The 16,834-nt window shown below is 34.1% G+C and overlaps 1 protein-coding gene across 1 annotated transcript in view; it reads left to right on the top strand.

Moving 5' to 3' along the window:
• Nucleotides 1-16,547, top strand: part of LOC118200502 (uncharacterized) — a 203,638-nt gene extending 187,091 nt beyond the window's left edge. The window contains exons 13-14 of the mRNA XM_035372459.2: nucleotides 5,351-5,420; nucleotides 14,371-16,547. Of these exons, the coding sequence (XP_035228350.2) occupies nucleotides 5,351-5,420; nucleotides 14,371-14,586 (286 nt within the window). The 3' untranslated portion in view covers nucleotides 14,587-16,547. The remainder of the gene's footprint in view (nucleotides 1-5,350; nucleotides 5,421-14,370) is intronic.
• Nucleotides 16,548-16,834: the final 287 nt, after the last annotated feature.

Below are 16,834 nucleotides of genomic sequence, written 5' to 3'. Positions count from 1 at the left end.
ATGCTGTGAAAATTATTGATGGGGACAAAATTTCAATTACGGAAGTGTCAAATGAAATCAATAATTTGAAAACAAAATTGCGAGAAAGAATTGATAACGATTACGTTCCTTCAGTTATTCGAAAGGCCATCCCTAGGTTGAAGAACAATGTACCATTAAACGACCGGATTTTCTGAAAGAAGTCAGAAATTTTTATAGCAACTGCTTGGAATATCTTGAAGAAAGGATAGTTTAGTTCGAGGATATTAAAAATTTTCATTCGGTGACATTAAAAAAGGAAATTTTATGGGAATATGTGGAAAAATCTTTTTAATATGTTAGTAAGCATTTTCCGAAAAGTAGCCATTTGCGAAAATGATCTTTTTGATGAGGTATCATTGGTATATGTATACGTTACTGATGAAAAAAATTAAATGTTTGTTGTCTGCTGATGTGGAAATAGACAAAAAAAAGGCGGGGTTGTTCCTTCATTTTAAACAGAATAATATTCCTTATGAAAATATTCTGAAAATTGCAGAACATGCGCTCTCCTTTCCAGGAACAAATATAGCAACAGAACGTGTTTTTTCCAGTATCAATAAAATATGGACAATTGAAAAAACGCAGTTGAACATTAAATTTTTAAAATCTATATTAAACGTAAAATATAATTTGACCAACTTATGTGAGAAATTTCACATTTTAATAAATAATCCGAATCTATTGCAAAGTGGATACAAAATATGACCGTTAAAGAAAGTCATATTCTTTAATGAAATTTTAAATTAATTTAAAAACATAATATTCAAATTACTGTTTTTTACAAATACTTTTAAGTTACCAATAGTTAATAATAAATATATTTTTGTATATTTATGGACAAGTATATGAATGTATACAATAAAATATATCTTTTGAATTATTGGTCTGCTTTCATAACTAAATTACAAATTTCATTTCATTTGTCCCGCTTTGTCTCAATGAAAACGTAGTCACTTTACTCATGATAGACTATTTCTCTTATCAAATGGTATTTCGTCTCTTATTTATTATTTTATTTTAGCATGTTGAAATTCAATATTTTCCCACATTTACTTCATATCCTGAAGGCTGTTTTGCTGTCAGCCTATGTTAGTATATATACTGCAACACAAAATATCAACACAGTTTGTATTGCTGTACAGTATATAGCAGGAAGACCAAACATCAGGACAATGGAAGCCGCAGGATTGATTTTATGAACGTTCGAGAGCCGCAAGTCCAAATTTATACTGTTTTAAAAATAATGAGACAGGTTTTAATATTAAGAAATTTTTGAAGTAAATTAATGAATATGTGATTAGCATGATTACATATAAATATAAATAAATACGTATTATATCTACTGTTTTGTGTTTATCATGTTAAATCCCAAGAAAATAAAAATTTGTAGCTCTTGTACTAGGCAACTATGCATTTTTCTTCAGGTAGAGAAACCAAATATTTTCTTCTGATTTTCTTTATACCTGTTCTTTTATAATTATTGTTGTTTTATTTAAGTAGAAGTAAAATGAATCGGAAACATATTCATATTCATTCAAAAAATTTTGTTTGAGTAAATTTCAAATCATTATTTTAAAGAAAATTGAGTGTTTTTTAACTCATTTGCAGTCCTTTCACAAAGGATAAATTAAATTATACATGTCAGCGCGCACTGCAGAAAAACTGTTATTTGAGAAAGACTATTTATTTAAAAATAAGCTATTAACTTGTTTAGGCGTTTGCTTAAAATGTAAATTTATTTCTCCATACAACTAATATAAAAACCAACAAACTGAGATCATTCGAATCTTTAGATCCTAACCTAAAAAACAGTTAAACATTTTTTACTGAAGAATTCACCAAAAAAATATTATTGCCATTTCAGTGGTGTTTCAATAATTAATATCTCTTACGACGGCCCTGACTATTACAGCGTTTCAACGTGACATCAAACAGAATCTGCCAGAATTTTTTAGTAATCAGTACACTGCGCATCATTGAAAATTATCGAAACTATGTCTCGAATCGTACCGATAATTTTGGACATAGATAACGAAGTTCATACGTATCATTGAAAATTCTCGAAAGCACCTCTTGAATCGTCACGATGATTCTCTTACTGCTAATAAATCATAAATCTCGTAGTTCATGCCGGGCTATATAAACGTTAAGTTGAGCACATATTTCATCTGCCCAGCAGGCGAATTCTTCAACCTAGTTGTTTAATTTTGAGCTGTTTTCAAATACAGGAAAATCAAACACTAACGTTACAGAAAGAAAACATACTACCTTCATTACTACTGCTAACGAAATGCCTAACCTCGGTGGCGGGTTTAGGGTTGCCAGACAATGACAAGGAAAGGAAGAGTTTCAATATTTGGCGCAAAGTAGCTCATTTCGCTATATTTGGCGACAAAATGGGCGATATGCCAGAGACGGATGTAGAACATTCTTGAATGAATTATTACCAGTTTGGCTTAGAATGTTCTCGAAGGCAGGCCAAAAGCTATTTAAACAATATCTGTATGCGGAGTAGCAATATATCGCAGCGCATCGTCGAGTGAATCGTGAGTCTTACCTAGAGAGTATCTTGAGTATGTTGAGCTCTGAGAGCGATCGACCGAGTCGAAAGCTGTATTTATTGTTTGGCCGTGAAGCTGTCTTCACCGTTGTAGCCTGAAGGCTGTGTTGTTGCTGATTGTTTTAGCATGCTTATCATAGTTTTTCGACGACTGTAAGCTTGTTTTTGGAACTGTCCTGAGTAATATTGGCAAATAAATTGTGTTTTAATACTTCATTAGGTATTGTCGTCAGTCACTCCAAATCCACGAACCCGTAAAACACATCACTATTATGAATTTATTTCGCAAATGCAAATATAACATGAATGCGTAACTCTTCATATTTCTACAAACATGCACAGATGTTCGATGTGGAGGCCTTTTGTAACAAGGCAGACGTCTGCACATTAGTTTATTTTAAGTTTAAAATAAATTATTGTCAACCTAACGGTTACATAGTATAACTTTCCATTGTGTTACCTAACCTGTGTATACAGAAAATAAATCTCAAATGGAGTTTGAAATGGAATCTGTAGGCAGAAGATACTTTAGAAAACAAAAGGTCAGATTTTAAAAATAAACTTTTACAGGAGCAAAATTTCATACTATTGTTTGAAATTTATAGTGATCAAGCAGTGGATCATTGTTCAACTTTTCGTTTGGATACTAAGCTTTTATGAAGGATGTGCCAGACGCACATGATGACCGAAAATAAGAGCCAAGTTCATAAGAGCCGGGGCAACCGCTGAGGCTTACAGAGCGGAAGTACCTAAGGGGTGGAAAAGTTTAGATATGTGTCGAGCAGCAAAATGCCTCTAATTTAGTGCGAGGTAGAAAAGAAATTAGGTCATGAAGCAAGAAGTCGAAAAATTTGAGAAAATGTCACAAACTAAAACGATTTCACCAATATCAATATGCTGATTTTGGCAGAAACATTGGAGAAGAGAGACGTTTGTGTTATGTTGATCCCTTCATTGCTTGATGCAACGTTATGAAAATTTGATGATTAAGGTAAAAGAGCTCTATTTGGAATCACAATATTTGATAAAATGAGAATTAAACATTTTGACTAAAATTTAAATCGAATTTACATTTTCTCCCATGCGGCTGCACCGATCAGAAAAATGTAAAGTATATAATCTCGCAGAAAATTCTTCCGGTGGGTGGTGAAGACTATGTCTCCTTCCAATGTATCTTATCGACATGGCCAACAGCCGTCAAACATTTCATAGTGGTGGGGCTGTCTCAAAGCATGGAAACGTGCAGTGGAATATAGCTATGCAAGACTGGATTGTAACAGGAATCTAGCGCAGTATCATGGATAATTTACTACTTCGGCAAGTACCTGCTTGAATAATCTGTATTATCTGTATGAAGTAAACTCATGTTGTATCAGTCAAGTACATCCATCTGATATTCATCATATCGTTTTACTAATGCGTCATAGTCTGGCATGATATGTTCATCTATTTTGTTAAATTTTCCCATTAAATCTTATATTTTTCAACTTACAGCAAGTGTACTACTTTGTTAGGAAATCACATTTCATAGGTATAAAGCGACCCGAACATTAGGCGACAAACCTAAAATGTTAAGCAATGGAAATATTAATAGGAAACTGAATTTTAAGAAGGCAAATTGGAAGAATCACTGTACATATTACTAAGTACCTTCAGAATTTCAAACCAACAGTAGGTTATTCAAAGATAATAATTAAAGGTTCAAAAATAATAAAAGGAATTACAAAACAAAACTTAAAAATATAAAAATTAAAAGAATAGACTGAATTAGAATATTTTTTATTTTTTTTTTCCGCAGAGCACCCAGGAACCGCCACTGTTTTTATGTACTTATGGAAGCATAGTTCAATAGTTTAAAGAATACAGACATAGAACAAAAATGTTAAATAACAAATAATAAATAAAAGCAAACAACAAACAATAAATTTCCCCAAAACGGTGTCGATTATTCACAATACAACTAAACGACTACTTCTGACCGATTGACTGTTTTTGGATTAGTTGGTGCTTGAATAATGATTTCTTGTAGGAGAACTTTCTATGGACATAATTTTTTTTACCTCTAAGTAAAGAAGGATACAGAAATACGAGTACATTCTAACTGCGAACTTTTAGAAATTTCTATAACATTATTTTATTTTATTATTATTATTTTATCAAATTATTATTATTAACAATATTTTATCACAAACCCCTTAATTCCTACTATGGACCCCCAATTTACAATTTTTTTATTGTGAACCCCATTAAACCTTCTGTCGACTCTTTCTTGAATTGCTAGTTAAAGCACCGTGGAAGTTGGGAAGCGCTGAATTTTGTCTACTCCATTTTAATGCTCATTTTAATCACTTTGTAAAAAGTACTAGTACAAAAGCCACGTAAGGCCTGCCCGCTATCTTCGAAGAACAATTAAATTTTGCTTCTAAGAAGCAATTAAATAAAGATATTTGAATTATTAATTTAATTTATATAGGATAACGACTGTACTGATCACATAAAGTTCCAAAAGTATTGGAGCCGGGTTAAATTATATGCAATAAAGTATCATAATGACATTCATTCTAGAATGAATTTTTACGAAACATTTGATCTCTCTGGAACATTCAGATTCGAATTATGTATATTGTTTTTTCCAAATTTGTAGTTTTGTTTCTGTGCTCAAATATGCTTTCTTAAGAAGTCTTGAACATCGAAATATATTTGATTAACAGTTGCTTAACATTTAATGAATTAATTTTTTCACTCATGAAGAAATTTTCTCTTACATAGGCTTACTGGTGTTAACATCAGATTCCGAGATCCACCGCTTAAAATTACCTCATTCAGACCAAGATATGAGGTAATATATTTCTATATTATTATTTTTTACTCATTTTTCTTATCATGTTTTCTGACTGTTTTTTTTTCCTCATGTCTAAAAAAGAGTGTAAGAATAATAAATTTCCTCTTTTATTAATAAAGAGAAAGCTGTCTACGTTTATTAATTACTGAAGTTTGTATTTTATCTGCATAACTTGAATGCATGAATTCTTATGTTTTAAGTTCCATAAACGTGAATTAATGTTATTTAGTTGTTTTTCGATGTTTTTGCAGATTTTATGAAGAATATAAATGAAAATTTAGAAAATCATCTCTAAAATGCTATTCCTCAATGTGCAATTCCACGCAGATTGTAGTCATGAGCAATCTAATTTAAATACAATCAAACACTGCTAACTCGGCTTATAATGAATACTCGCTTTTAAGAAACGGACTTTTTGGTTGTGTCCAGTTTTTTATAGACATATTCCAAATGTATAAAAATCGGATATAACGAACATTGTCAACTTCTTGGAATGAAGAGTCTTCATACTTTTCAAACTTTTCTGCAGTATTTCTGAAACTTTTAACTGAAAATTTACTAGTCCTCACTTCAGCTTGTTTAGACTATTTGAATAAAGGAAAATAATAAACCATTGTTCTTTATCTTGACCTCTACGTTTCTCTGAGTTCTAATGAAAAAGCTATGAGAAGTAGGTCTACACTGGTGTGCAAAAATTAAGGACAAGACGGTTTCTTCAATATAACTTTGTACAAAAGCTTTCCAAATCAACACATTTAATACCGTAAGATCCCCAATACGTAAGGACATGAATAATGTAAGCAACACTTAATAAAAGAGAAATCAGAGGGATAAAAAGAAGCTTTATTGAAAAAGTAGCATGGAGCGCAATGCGACTGAAGGCCGAAACATCCCTGTGATGGGTGTCCAGCAAGAAACATCCGGTCTTTAATAGGGGATATGATCTCCCCTGACTGCTAGGCAGGTTTCACAGCGTCTGCTCATGCTGAGAATGAGGGTGTCAATGAGTTTTTGAGGTATTGCTGCCCATTCGTCTTGCAGCGCCAATCGAAGCTGCGGAATCGTTACTGGTGGTAAGGTACGAGCTGACAAGCGTCTGCCTATAAAATCCCATACATGCTCGATGGGATTGAGATCCGAAGATCGTGCCGGCCAATCCATACGTTCAATATCCTCACTCTCTAAGAGCTGTTCGGCAGCTACTGTGCGATGACATGGTGCATTGTCTTCCATGAAAAGGAACTGCGGACCCATAGCGCCTCTAAAAGGACGCACATATGGAAGAAGAATCTCGTTAGAATAACGGGTCCCGTTGACTGAACCTGCGTCGAAGATGTGAAGGTCTGTACGACTACCAAGCATAATGCCTCCCCAAACGAGAACACCGCCACCTCCATACCTGTCCCTTTCAAATCGCTACTCAGACTGAATCTGCTCTCATCTGTAAAGAATACTCGTCCCCATTCATTGTCTCTTCAACTTCGGTGTTCCCGGCACCACAGAGAACGCCTTCTCCGATGCGCAGGCGTTAGAGGTACACACCGTACAGGGCGTCGTGCAAACAGACCACCACCGCGCAGTCTTCTGGCCACGGTAAAACGCGATATCGGTCGTCCAGTCGCCTGTGTCGTGCGTCTAGCGATTTCTCCCGCTGTCTGCCGCCTGTTTCTTCTGGCCTGTAAGGCAATATACCGGTCATCTGCGGGTGTGGTTTCTCGTGGACGACCACTACTAAACCCCCGGAGAGCTGTTCCTGTTGTTTGAAATGGTCTCCAAAGTCGTGAAACGATGCTGTGAGCAATTCCGAACTCTGCAGCCACACTTGTCACACTGCGGCCTTCCTCCAACTTCCCAATGATTCGATCTCGGGTAAAAGCATCCAGATGTCGTCTAACAGATTGATTATTCACCATTTCTCGCTGAGGCAGCAACTCGGTGTGATTTTAACTGCTATACGGCGTGCAATCTCTTTGCCAGAAATACTGATCTTACACTGACAACATGCTTTATACTACTCAGACACTCCCCCATTACGTCTACCTGCATATCTGCGCATGTGCTACCGTACATCACCTTACTTAATCTCCTGATTGGTCTTTCTGTCCTCTCTGCCTCTTCGTTAAGCTGATATGCTAATTTTTCGACTTCGTCCTTAATTTTTGCACACCAGTGTAGTATTTAATTATTGGAACCACAGCACACTCAAATAAACATACCTTAGAAGATACTACTCTGCCAGGAATCTGTTGAGACAAAGAACTTGATTCTATTCGAGATCTCAGCTTCAAGACATTCATGTTTAAGGTTTACTAATAAAATGTTAATTTAATTTAATTATTTTCTTTCTGTCCCTTTTTGCCATGAGGTTAGCTCATTCCAGAATCTAATTGAGTGGCAAGCAGGTTTACTATAAAGTGTAGAATTTGACGAATAAGGAATATGAACGTTTTGGCCTGCTTTCGCTGTCCTGACGGTAAATCAAAACATTGTTCTTGTATGGATTACATTAGGCCGAAATTAGATCTTGCTTGGTAACTGTGTGTCCTAAATTCTGTCGTGGTCTACATAATCTTGTAGTTTCTGTATAGATAATATATAAATTGTTGAATTTATAACCTTCTTTGAAGTTTGTAATGAAACCAGGTTGTAAGGATTATATTTATTTAGCTAACAGTTAAATTTTGAGTTAAATTTCCTTTCCTATTGCTTCTTAATTTCAACTTACCAGTTCCGGCCAGAACGTAGTTTTAGATCACGTGTGAATGCAAATGAGGAAGAGCGATATTTAACCGCGAAATTCTACTATCTGAGTTACAGAGAACCAGAAATTCTGGCTAGCACGCGTCCGCCTTTTTAGGCTACTCTCTCAAGCTATTATTACGCTTGACCGTACTTTAGGCCCTTGATAACTTCGCAGTCAATTAGCATTAAGGGGCCAACTCTGTTAGAATCTTAATAGCTTCGGCTATATCTTTTTAGTTAAGATTAGTTAAGTTTTAATTCTTAGTTCCTATGTCCAAGCCCAAGTGTCGGCTTTATTGTAAAATTCCAAGGCGGAGTTCTGTTAAATCTTATTTGAATAATAAGGGTCCTTTAACCCTTTCCAAGTTTTAATTACTGTCTCACGAACTCAAGCGATTATTCGCTTACTAGTTCTTAAGATTCTTCACATTCAACTGTAACTTAAAGCACACAGTAGAGTCTTGCATGGTCCTGGACGACTGTTAATTTTATATTGTACATTTAATTTCAATGTTGACAAGTGGTGAGATAGAATAAACTTAGAATGTTTGAATTGTACGTTTATTTGTTTAATTATTAGCTTATTCTGATGATGATAATTTACCAATTAGAACCAATGTAATACCTTGATTTTACGATTAATTGATATAAAATTAATTGGAAACCACTCCAGATGGTACAGATCGAGCCCTTAGAGAGCCCTTTCTGTTCAAGGTTGATGCTTATTCATAATTGTAAGTGCGTTTTTCAGATGGAAATGTGGAATTAGATGTACATATACCATGAATTTTATGCTAAGTACTTCCTGTAAAATTATTAACGCATGGTGAAACTGAAAAGCAACGACAAAGGAATTTAATAATTGTACCTAATAATAACTAAAATTAATTAAAATTAAAGTTATTATTAATATATTTTGTAAAATAGGGCCATGCAATAACTACGCTGTACATGTGATTCATTTATCAGTTTTTAAATTATTTTGTAAGGTGATTCTTTTTTTTTTTTTTTTTTTTTTTTTTTTTTTTTACATTTTTTTTCCATGTGCACTTAGTGAGTTTCAGTATGGATTAACCTTTGGAAGAGGTATGGAGGATACACTTTGTCAGGGGTTTTTGGATATGTCAGACGTTTCAGAGATGAACAACACGTAGCTTTGATTTCTTAAGACATGTGATTCTGTTAATATGTCTTCCCTGTTGCACAGTTTAATTGCTTTTAATTGAAAAATACCTAGAAATTGGTTTTATCTATTTAAAAGTTATTTTAGTAATAGAAAAATTGCCTTAGGAATAAGAGTACAGATTTAGTGTAATCAATACTTATAAGGGATGCTTTCAGGGCTCCTGCCCCTGCTCTCAAACATTATTGTGGATAAATTGCTGGAACAGAAGTTTTTTGAAAGGCTGGAATTAATTGCATAGGCTGATGATATCATGATTCTTATTAAATACGATTCCCTTGCAAAAAAATGGAAAAATTATTTGATGAAACTGATCTAATACTGAGTGATTCACAAAACAAAGATCAATTACAATTTAATATTGAAAAGACGTTAGCATTGTTTTTTCCCAAAGAAGGTAAAAAGACTAGACCACCACATGTGAAATGTGAAGGCAAGAGAATGAATACTACAATTTGTAGATTGTGAGGTTCCACTCTTTTATCTAACAACTCAATGTGGAGGAACCTAGTGAACACAGCTAAGCGAATAATCACTTAAGTTCAGTAATAGAAACGTTAACTCGAGAAGGGTTAATTACCCTTTATCGCTCTAAATAAGAATGGCCCCTTTTTCAGTGCGTACGGCCACTTGTGCTCGAACTCAAAATTGTAATAAATGAGAACTTAACTAATGTTCAACTAAAGACATATAGCCGAAGCTATCCCAATTCTAAGTGATTGGCCTCCTAAGTATCGAATTTAGCTAGCGAAGCTATCAAGAGCCGAGTAACAACATAATAATAATCTGTAATACGGCCGAGTCAAGTAACAGCTTAGAGAGACGTAGCCAAAAGACTAACGCACGCTAGTCAGAAACTCTGAGGCTCTCTCCCGAAATCAGTAGAACTTCTACTTAAATACTACTCTTACTCATTTGCATTACACGCGATTTAAAAATATATTCTTGTAGAAAATAATTATAAGCTGAATTTAAGAGAGATAGGAAAGGAGCTTTAACTTAAAATAACTTTAAAATTTAGGATAAACTTTACATCTTTCCCCCGCCAGAATTTAGCTATTCGAAGAATAAGGTCTCTGAACGACCTTGTTTACGAGTGTAAATGCTACAAAACTTTTTAAATCATTCTCATCATTAATTCTTTTTCTGTTAGCGCCAACTTTGCAAAAGATCTAAAGCTAGACTAAAACTAAGAAAAATAATTTTTCCAAGTACAATCTCACTTGGCACAGTCATGTGCTTCAGCTTGACTTTCAGTACGCTATCCGCCTTGGTCCCTCCAAATTATCTGGAAGGAAATAGTGTTAGTTTTGTCTTTTACAAAAATTTTTATTTCCCTTACAAATACATTTTATTAGAATTCTTTAGCTCTTAAACAGCTTTCATTCCCACAAATTTTTAACTCTTCTTCCCCCCGCGTTCTCTAGAGATTTGTTCTGAATGAACTGGGCGTGTGTCTGTTATGTTACCGCGAATAAACGCTACCAACTAACATTTACCATGTGTTAGAACTTGGTGTGCAAGACCTCGAAAAACTTCCTAAATACAAAACTGCAGTTAATATGCTAAAGAGAGAGCTTGATTTAAATTTTCAAGTGTTGGCTGGAAAGCCTAACTTTTAACACATTCATTCTGTATTTACTTTCCAATCGTTCATTTATCCAAGGTTTTTGAACTCGCATTTTGACCAAAGCTTACATTTACACAAATTTTAACCTTAAAGTACTTTAAACATACGTACAGACATTTAAAATTTTTACTTTCAACACATTTTCCACATTTAACATATAATATTCTTTAATTCATTTGACATCATCAGTTATAGTTTCTATACACAATTTAGAATATTTTCCTAAAATCTTCATTCCTACAAATTTTTTAACTCCTCTTCTCCCCGCGTTCTCTAGAGATTTGTTCTGAATGAACTGGGCGTGTGTCTGTTATGTTACCGCGAATAAACGCTGCCAACTAACATTTACCATGTGTTAGAACTTGGCGTTCAAGACCTCGAAAAACTTCCTAAATACAAAACAGTTAATGTGCTAAAGAGAGAGCTTGATTTAAATTTTGAGTTCAGGTTAATAGTAAAGTTATATTCCAGAAAGTCGCCAAGTTGAGTAAGAAACTGCCAAATATCGCCATAGCGAGAAAAATCGCGAGATCGGCGCCAAGCCGATCCGAAATGAAATCGCTTATATCTCGCGTTTTCCTTAAACTATCTTACTTCCAACGTTCTTGCGATCAGCACTTAAAGTTCTATAATTCAGTGTAACAAGTAAGCACTGAAATGCTCGATATATGGCTAAAAATGCGATTAAATAGGAAATAAACCCAAAAATTTACAACCTAAGAACAATAACGAAATAAAATAAATAAAGCAATACAAAACACAACAAAAATACAGAGAAACGAAAAATAGAATCAGAAACATTTCAAATAGTTACAATAATATGTTAATGAGTAGCGAAACTTATAAATGAAGATATAACTATTTGATTCCTATAGTTATACTTCAGTTTCTAACCTCTAAAAAATTAAAATAGCTAGTTCGTTTTTGCATATACCCCCAACTCAATGTGAAAAATCGTTCATTTCACCGATTGCTAACTTAACTAGGTTTCATGTTGTTCTCAAAGTTCACAAAACTAGAATTTCTTTTGCGCCCCACAGTTTCTAATTTAAGAGCAGCCTCATATTCTTTAGCCAAATATTTTATTGTTCGATTTCCCATTTATTTTCTCACAAATTTAACCCTGTAAAAATTATTTTGAAGTCGTTGTTAAGAATATTTTGCCATACATTACAATTACATTTCCTTCGAAGTTAAATTATTTTTTACCAATGTTTAGATTAAGTCATTAAATTGTCTTGAAATCAGATATGCAAAATTCCATTTGACCCATACTGAAAACTGACGAATTAATTTCTCATGCTTAAGTTTCCTTAAATCAGATCCTTTTCACATTCAAAGGTAATTATTATCACCAAATTGAATTAATAGCTATGGTAATCTTTTCAATTTAGCACTTCCTGACATTTTACATGCACTGTTTTGAGGTTAAATTACATTGAAGAGCTAAAGCATTACGACTACCTACTCAATAAGAAGTTGCGCGACTTTTGGCCCGCGAAACAGCTGCAATTTGTCTTAGGATGAATACTACAAGTCCTTGGTAGATGACTGGAAACAGGTTATACCAAATGTCTAAGCAGCAATCACGCAAAGTCGAGATAGTCCGACATGGTGGTGTTTGAGCTCTGAGCTGCCGCTCCATGACATCCCAGTTGGGCTCCATCGGGTTAGGATCCGAAAACTTAGATGCCAAGACATTAATTACATTTTCTCCTTATGCTTCTTGAATCACTCCAACACAATTAGTAGGGCTTGTGACGTAGGGCGTTGTCCTGCGAAAAATTCCATTTCAATCTGAGGAGACAGACGCCATGTAAAAGTGCAACTGATCCAAAGTTATGTTCAGATAGTCCGCAGCTTTCATGGTCTGTTCTACTACAACTAAGGGTCTCAGAACCACCCATGAGAACGTGTCCTAAAGCACAATAACTCCAACTTCAATCTGTGTATGACCCTCTGTACAGGGTAGAATAACTGTTCGCCTGGAAGACCGTGTACCCTAACATCACCTTTGGTGTGATGAATGAGAAATCGTGATTCATTCGACCCAGCAACTGTCTTCCACTTACCCACAATCCAGTCTCGATGTTCCCGGCCCCTGTAGGCGTAGTTGACAATGATTCTTGGTCAACAGAGGCACACGAGTGGGACGTCTGCTGCGCAGTCCCATAGTCAACACTGTCCGCTGAACTGTATGTTCCGAAACACTCGCACTTGTACCTGCACTGCATTGGGCTGTCAGCTGAGCCGCTGTCTGTTGCCGATTTTGCTGTTACAAGTGGGATAGTTTCTAACATCTTTTTTCTTTCATGACGCGCGGACGTCCAACACCTTGACGTCTACTGCTGATTTCACCGTCATTAATAAACTGTGCATAAATACTAACAACGGCAGATCGTGAAGAAGCTGGGGAATGAACCTACCACATTCGTGCAGTTTGGGAGATACTCATTCTGAGTCTTCAGGCAGTTACAATCAGCCCTTTATCAAATTAGCTTAGATCAGCAGCCCTTCCCATTGACTCGCAAAAGTATGTGCAATAATTATTCCTTAGCTTCTCCAGACAACAGTTAAACTCCACTCCCACTTAATCATGTGCCCTCTACATCATTCGAACGATTTTATTGAAAAATCACTTGATGGTCATAATGTTTTGGCTCGAGACTGTGTTCGCAACATTGTCTTTTCGGCTTTGAATTCAGTACGTCGATTACTCATTCGGGATTTTTGAGGATGAAGATTTATTGAAGTTTTTATCTGTAAGGAATTCAGTTGGTATAGCCATTTAGTCCCTTTTGAAATTTAATTTGGTCATTCCCTTCCTTTTCTCGTCAATCTAATCACCCGCAATGAGTCTGAAATTTGATTTGAGAGCTATTGTTTGCGTTTAACAGTTTTTTGTGTGTCTTCCTAAGCTCTAGCATGTCAACCAGAGGAATAAAAAAGTGCTTCTTTTAACTCTTATGTATACCACTCTCTCAAATTTATAAATCTCATGAAGTTAAGTTTTTAAATAAGGTTGCAATAATGGGGAATTTTTATCTTTGATAAAGTTTAAAAATATTTTCCTCTTGCCATCAAAACGACACTCCAAAAAGGCTTTTGCTCATTAAGAAAGGGGATTTTGTATATAATCTCCCTCAAAACTGATAGAGTTCTTATTAAACTGATTAATTCAAAATATACACCAAACTAAGGTCGCATTGCTTTTTATTTTAAATTTTACATTGTCACGTTTCTCTTTCAATTCAGAGCATGATTTTTCTTAGCTTACACAGAAGAAGAAGCGATTCGGGTAACTAGAGTTAAACATCATTTAAATTACTTCTTTTATTTTTTAAAAGCAATTTTCTATATATTTCTGTTCTAACTGTTATTCTTTATTTCAGCCAATTGAACTCTTCAGTTTCATTGGTGGTTACTTGGGCCTTTGGTTAGGTTTTTCTGTCATTGCTTTGATCGATTTTGCCATCTCCCTTCTCTTCATTCTCTGGGTAACCGTGAAGAGATGCTTTCGAAAGTGTGTATCCACAATCCACAATATTCATCCGAAGAGAAGAATTCAAGGACATGTACCCAGCCTGCGACGATGCGATGATGCTTAAAAAATATAACATCGTATTAGAAACCACGATTTTTATGCAATTTCTAGGACAATTGCTTTGTGCAATGGGCGAATTATACAGAATATTAATGGAAACATTTTGTGTTCGCTATTTTCTAATGTATTTTCGGAAGTGTATTCACACCTGTGTATTATTAGGTTACCTAAAATGTAATATTTCTCACAATGACTCTCTAAGAATTTCCATTTTCCAAGTATAATATGTTTTGTAATGTAACAGTCGCTTATGTCTTATCACCTGCAATTTATTTCTCATTGTCAAACTCGTAGCATTAATACCTCCAAATGAGATTTTTCGATTCGCCTTCGTTTCTTCTCTATTATGTAGCGTCAAAAACTTGATCAAATACAAATATTATTTCTTAACTTGCCAGTGCGCAAAACCGTTGTATATGATCTTGGAAAAAACAGTAGGTTTTATTTATATATTAGATCTATTATGCAAAACGACTAATTTCTAAGTACAGCAAAAATAATGATTTCGGGGAGCATTACAGTTATATACTTAATTTCCTCGAGTGACAATTCGATCCAACTGAAAACAGACTGCGATTTCGGATTCAAATCGTGATTCTCATTCCTTTAGGAATAAAAAAAACCTTCACAATCAGACATAGAGTAGAAGTTTCAACATTTGGCAAAAGTGCTGGAAAAACCATTAGAAATTTCGTTCAATCTTCTTCACTCGAAGAAGGATAGGGGAAGAAAAGTACACATTTCGACACTAGAATGGCAGATATATTGAAACATGAAATAAAAAAAAAACCTATTTAAATAATCTGAATATCTAACTTTTAATGCGAATTTTGATTTGTATTCTGATTTCATAAAATTACAGATTTTCATCATCTGGTTCTTTATTATTAATACAATAGTGAGTTTAAATTCATAATAGAATTATTTAAATTATATACTAACTTTGGCTGGCTTCTTTTATCTGCTCCACACCTAACGTAAGCTCTGATACTCCCAGAAGATATTTTTCACTCCATTTCTTAAATATATTTCGTATTATTCTAATAATTTTTAAAATAGATATGCATATAATTGTATACTTCACACATATGTATACATAATGTATACATAATACAGCTTTATGTCCTGCTCTTTGTCATAACTATGTGTATTTAAAGTGTGAGCTTTTAAATATGTATTTCATGTATTATCATTTCGTTTTGATGCCATACAGCCAAACGTCTACTACTTTGCAGATAAAGAATGTATTTCTTATTAACCATTATATGTAAATTTCCCACTTTCTGTTATATATATATATGTGTGTGTGTGTGTGTATGTATATGATTATTAAAGAATCTGATGATTATTGATTATTAAATTAAATATATTTCATTAATTCAAGTACAGCCTACTATGTAAATAATGATTTTCAGATCTTTTTATACTAGGACACAATTTCAAAAACTCGTTTCCGGACTTAGATAAATTCCATACAGTGGATGATCGATTAACGAATATTTCGGACAGCGAACAAATCGGACAAAGAACACTTCGAGGAAAGATTTTTGTGTTCGGACAATGAACAATATTCGGATAGCGAACAAAAACTAATTCTAACGAAAACCTCTCGACTCTCGGGACACCCGACATCAGTCCTCAATTCGTCCTGAAAATGGATGTGCGCGTGCCATGGACCTTATTAAGAAATAGACTAACCCAAATGGGTTTTCTCCCTCGTCTGAGGCGTTCCTGGCTGTCACCTTTATCACATCCGGAGGAGTAGAGACGACTTGCAGAAATTTAACAGTGGTTGCCTATTGCAGCGTGTATAATTGTCAAGAAAAAGTTGGTTGTAGCGCCTCATTTCACAAATTAGAATTTCTCCGTATTTTTATTTTTGAAACTGAGATTGATTTTTAAAAATTTAGCATATTTATCAAGCATAAGTAGCTTTCCAAATAATTATAAAGCTATTACCTGCTTTCAAGGCTGGATATCTTTTTAGCTTTTTCTATTCTGTAAGGATTTGTAACTACTTTTAGAAAATAATATTTTAAATCTGAACTAATAGAAAATTTCAAACAATCAATTTTCTCTTGCAATTTTTATGCTTTTTATTGGTGTAAATAAGTAAAAAATTACTAAAATATTTCAAAATGAATTTTTGAAAGTTTTTTTTAAATTCTAAATTGTGCTGCTTTTTTAAAATTATAGATGAGTATTATAGCACAATTTCTATAAAGGAATTTTATTTCAATTATATTTCATAA

The sequence above is a fragment of the Stegodyphus dumicola genome, chromosome 10 (assembly GCF_044657685.1).
Source record: "Stegodyphus dumicola isolate Sdum_Otavi_A_Nest chromosome 10, ASM4465768v1".
NCBI classification, from domain to species: domain Eukaryota; kingdom Metazoa; phylum Arthropoda; class Arachnida; order Araneae; family Eresidae; genus Stegodyphus; species Stegodyphus dumicola.
Note: the sequence above shows the minus strand (reverse complement) of the source record. Positions and strands in the feature narration are given on the sequence as shown.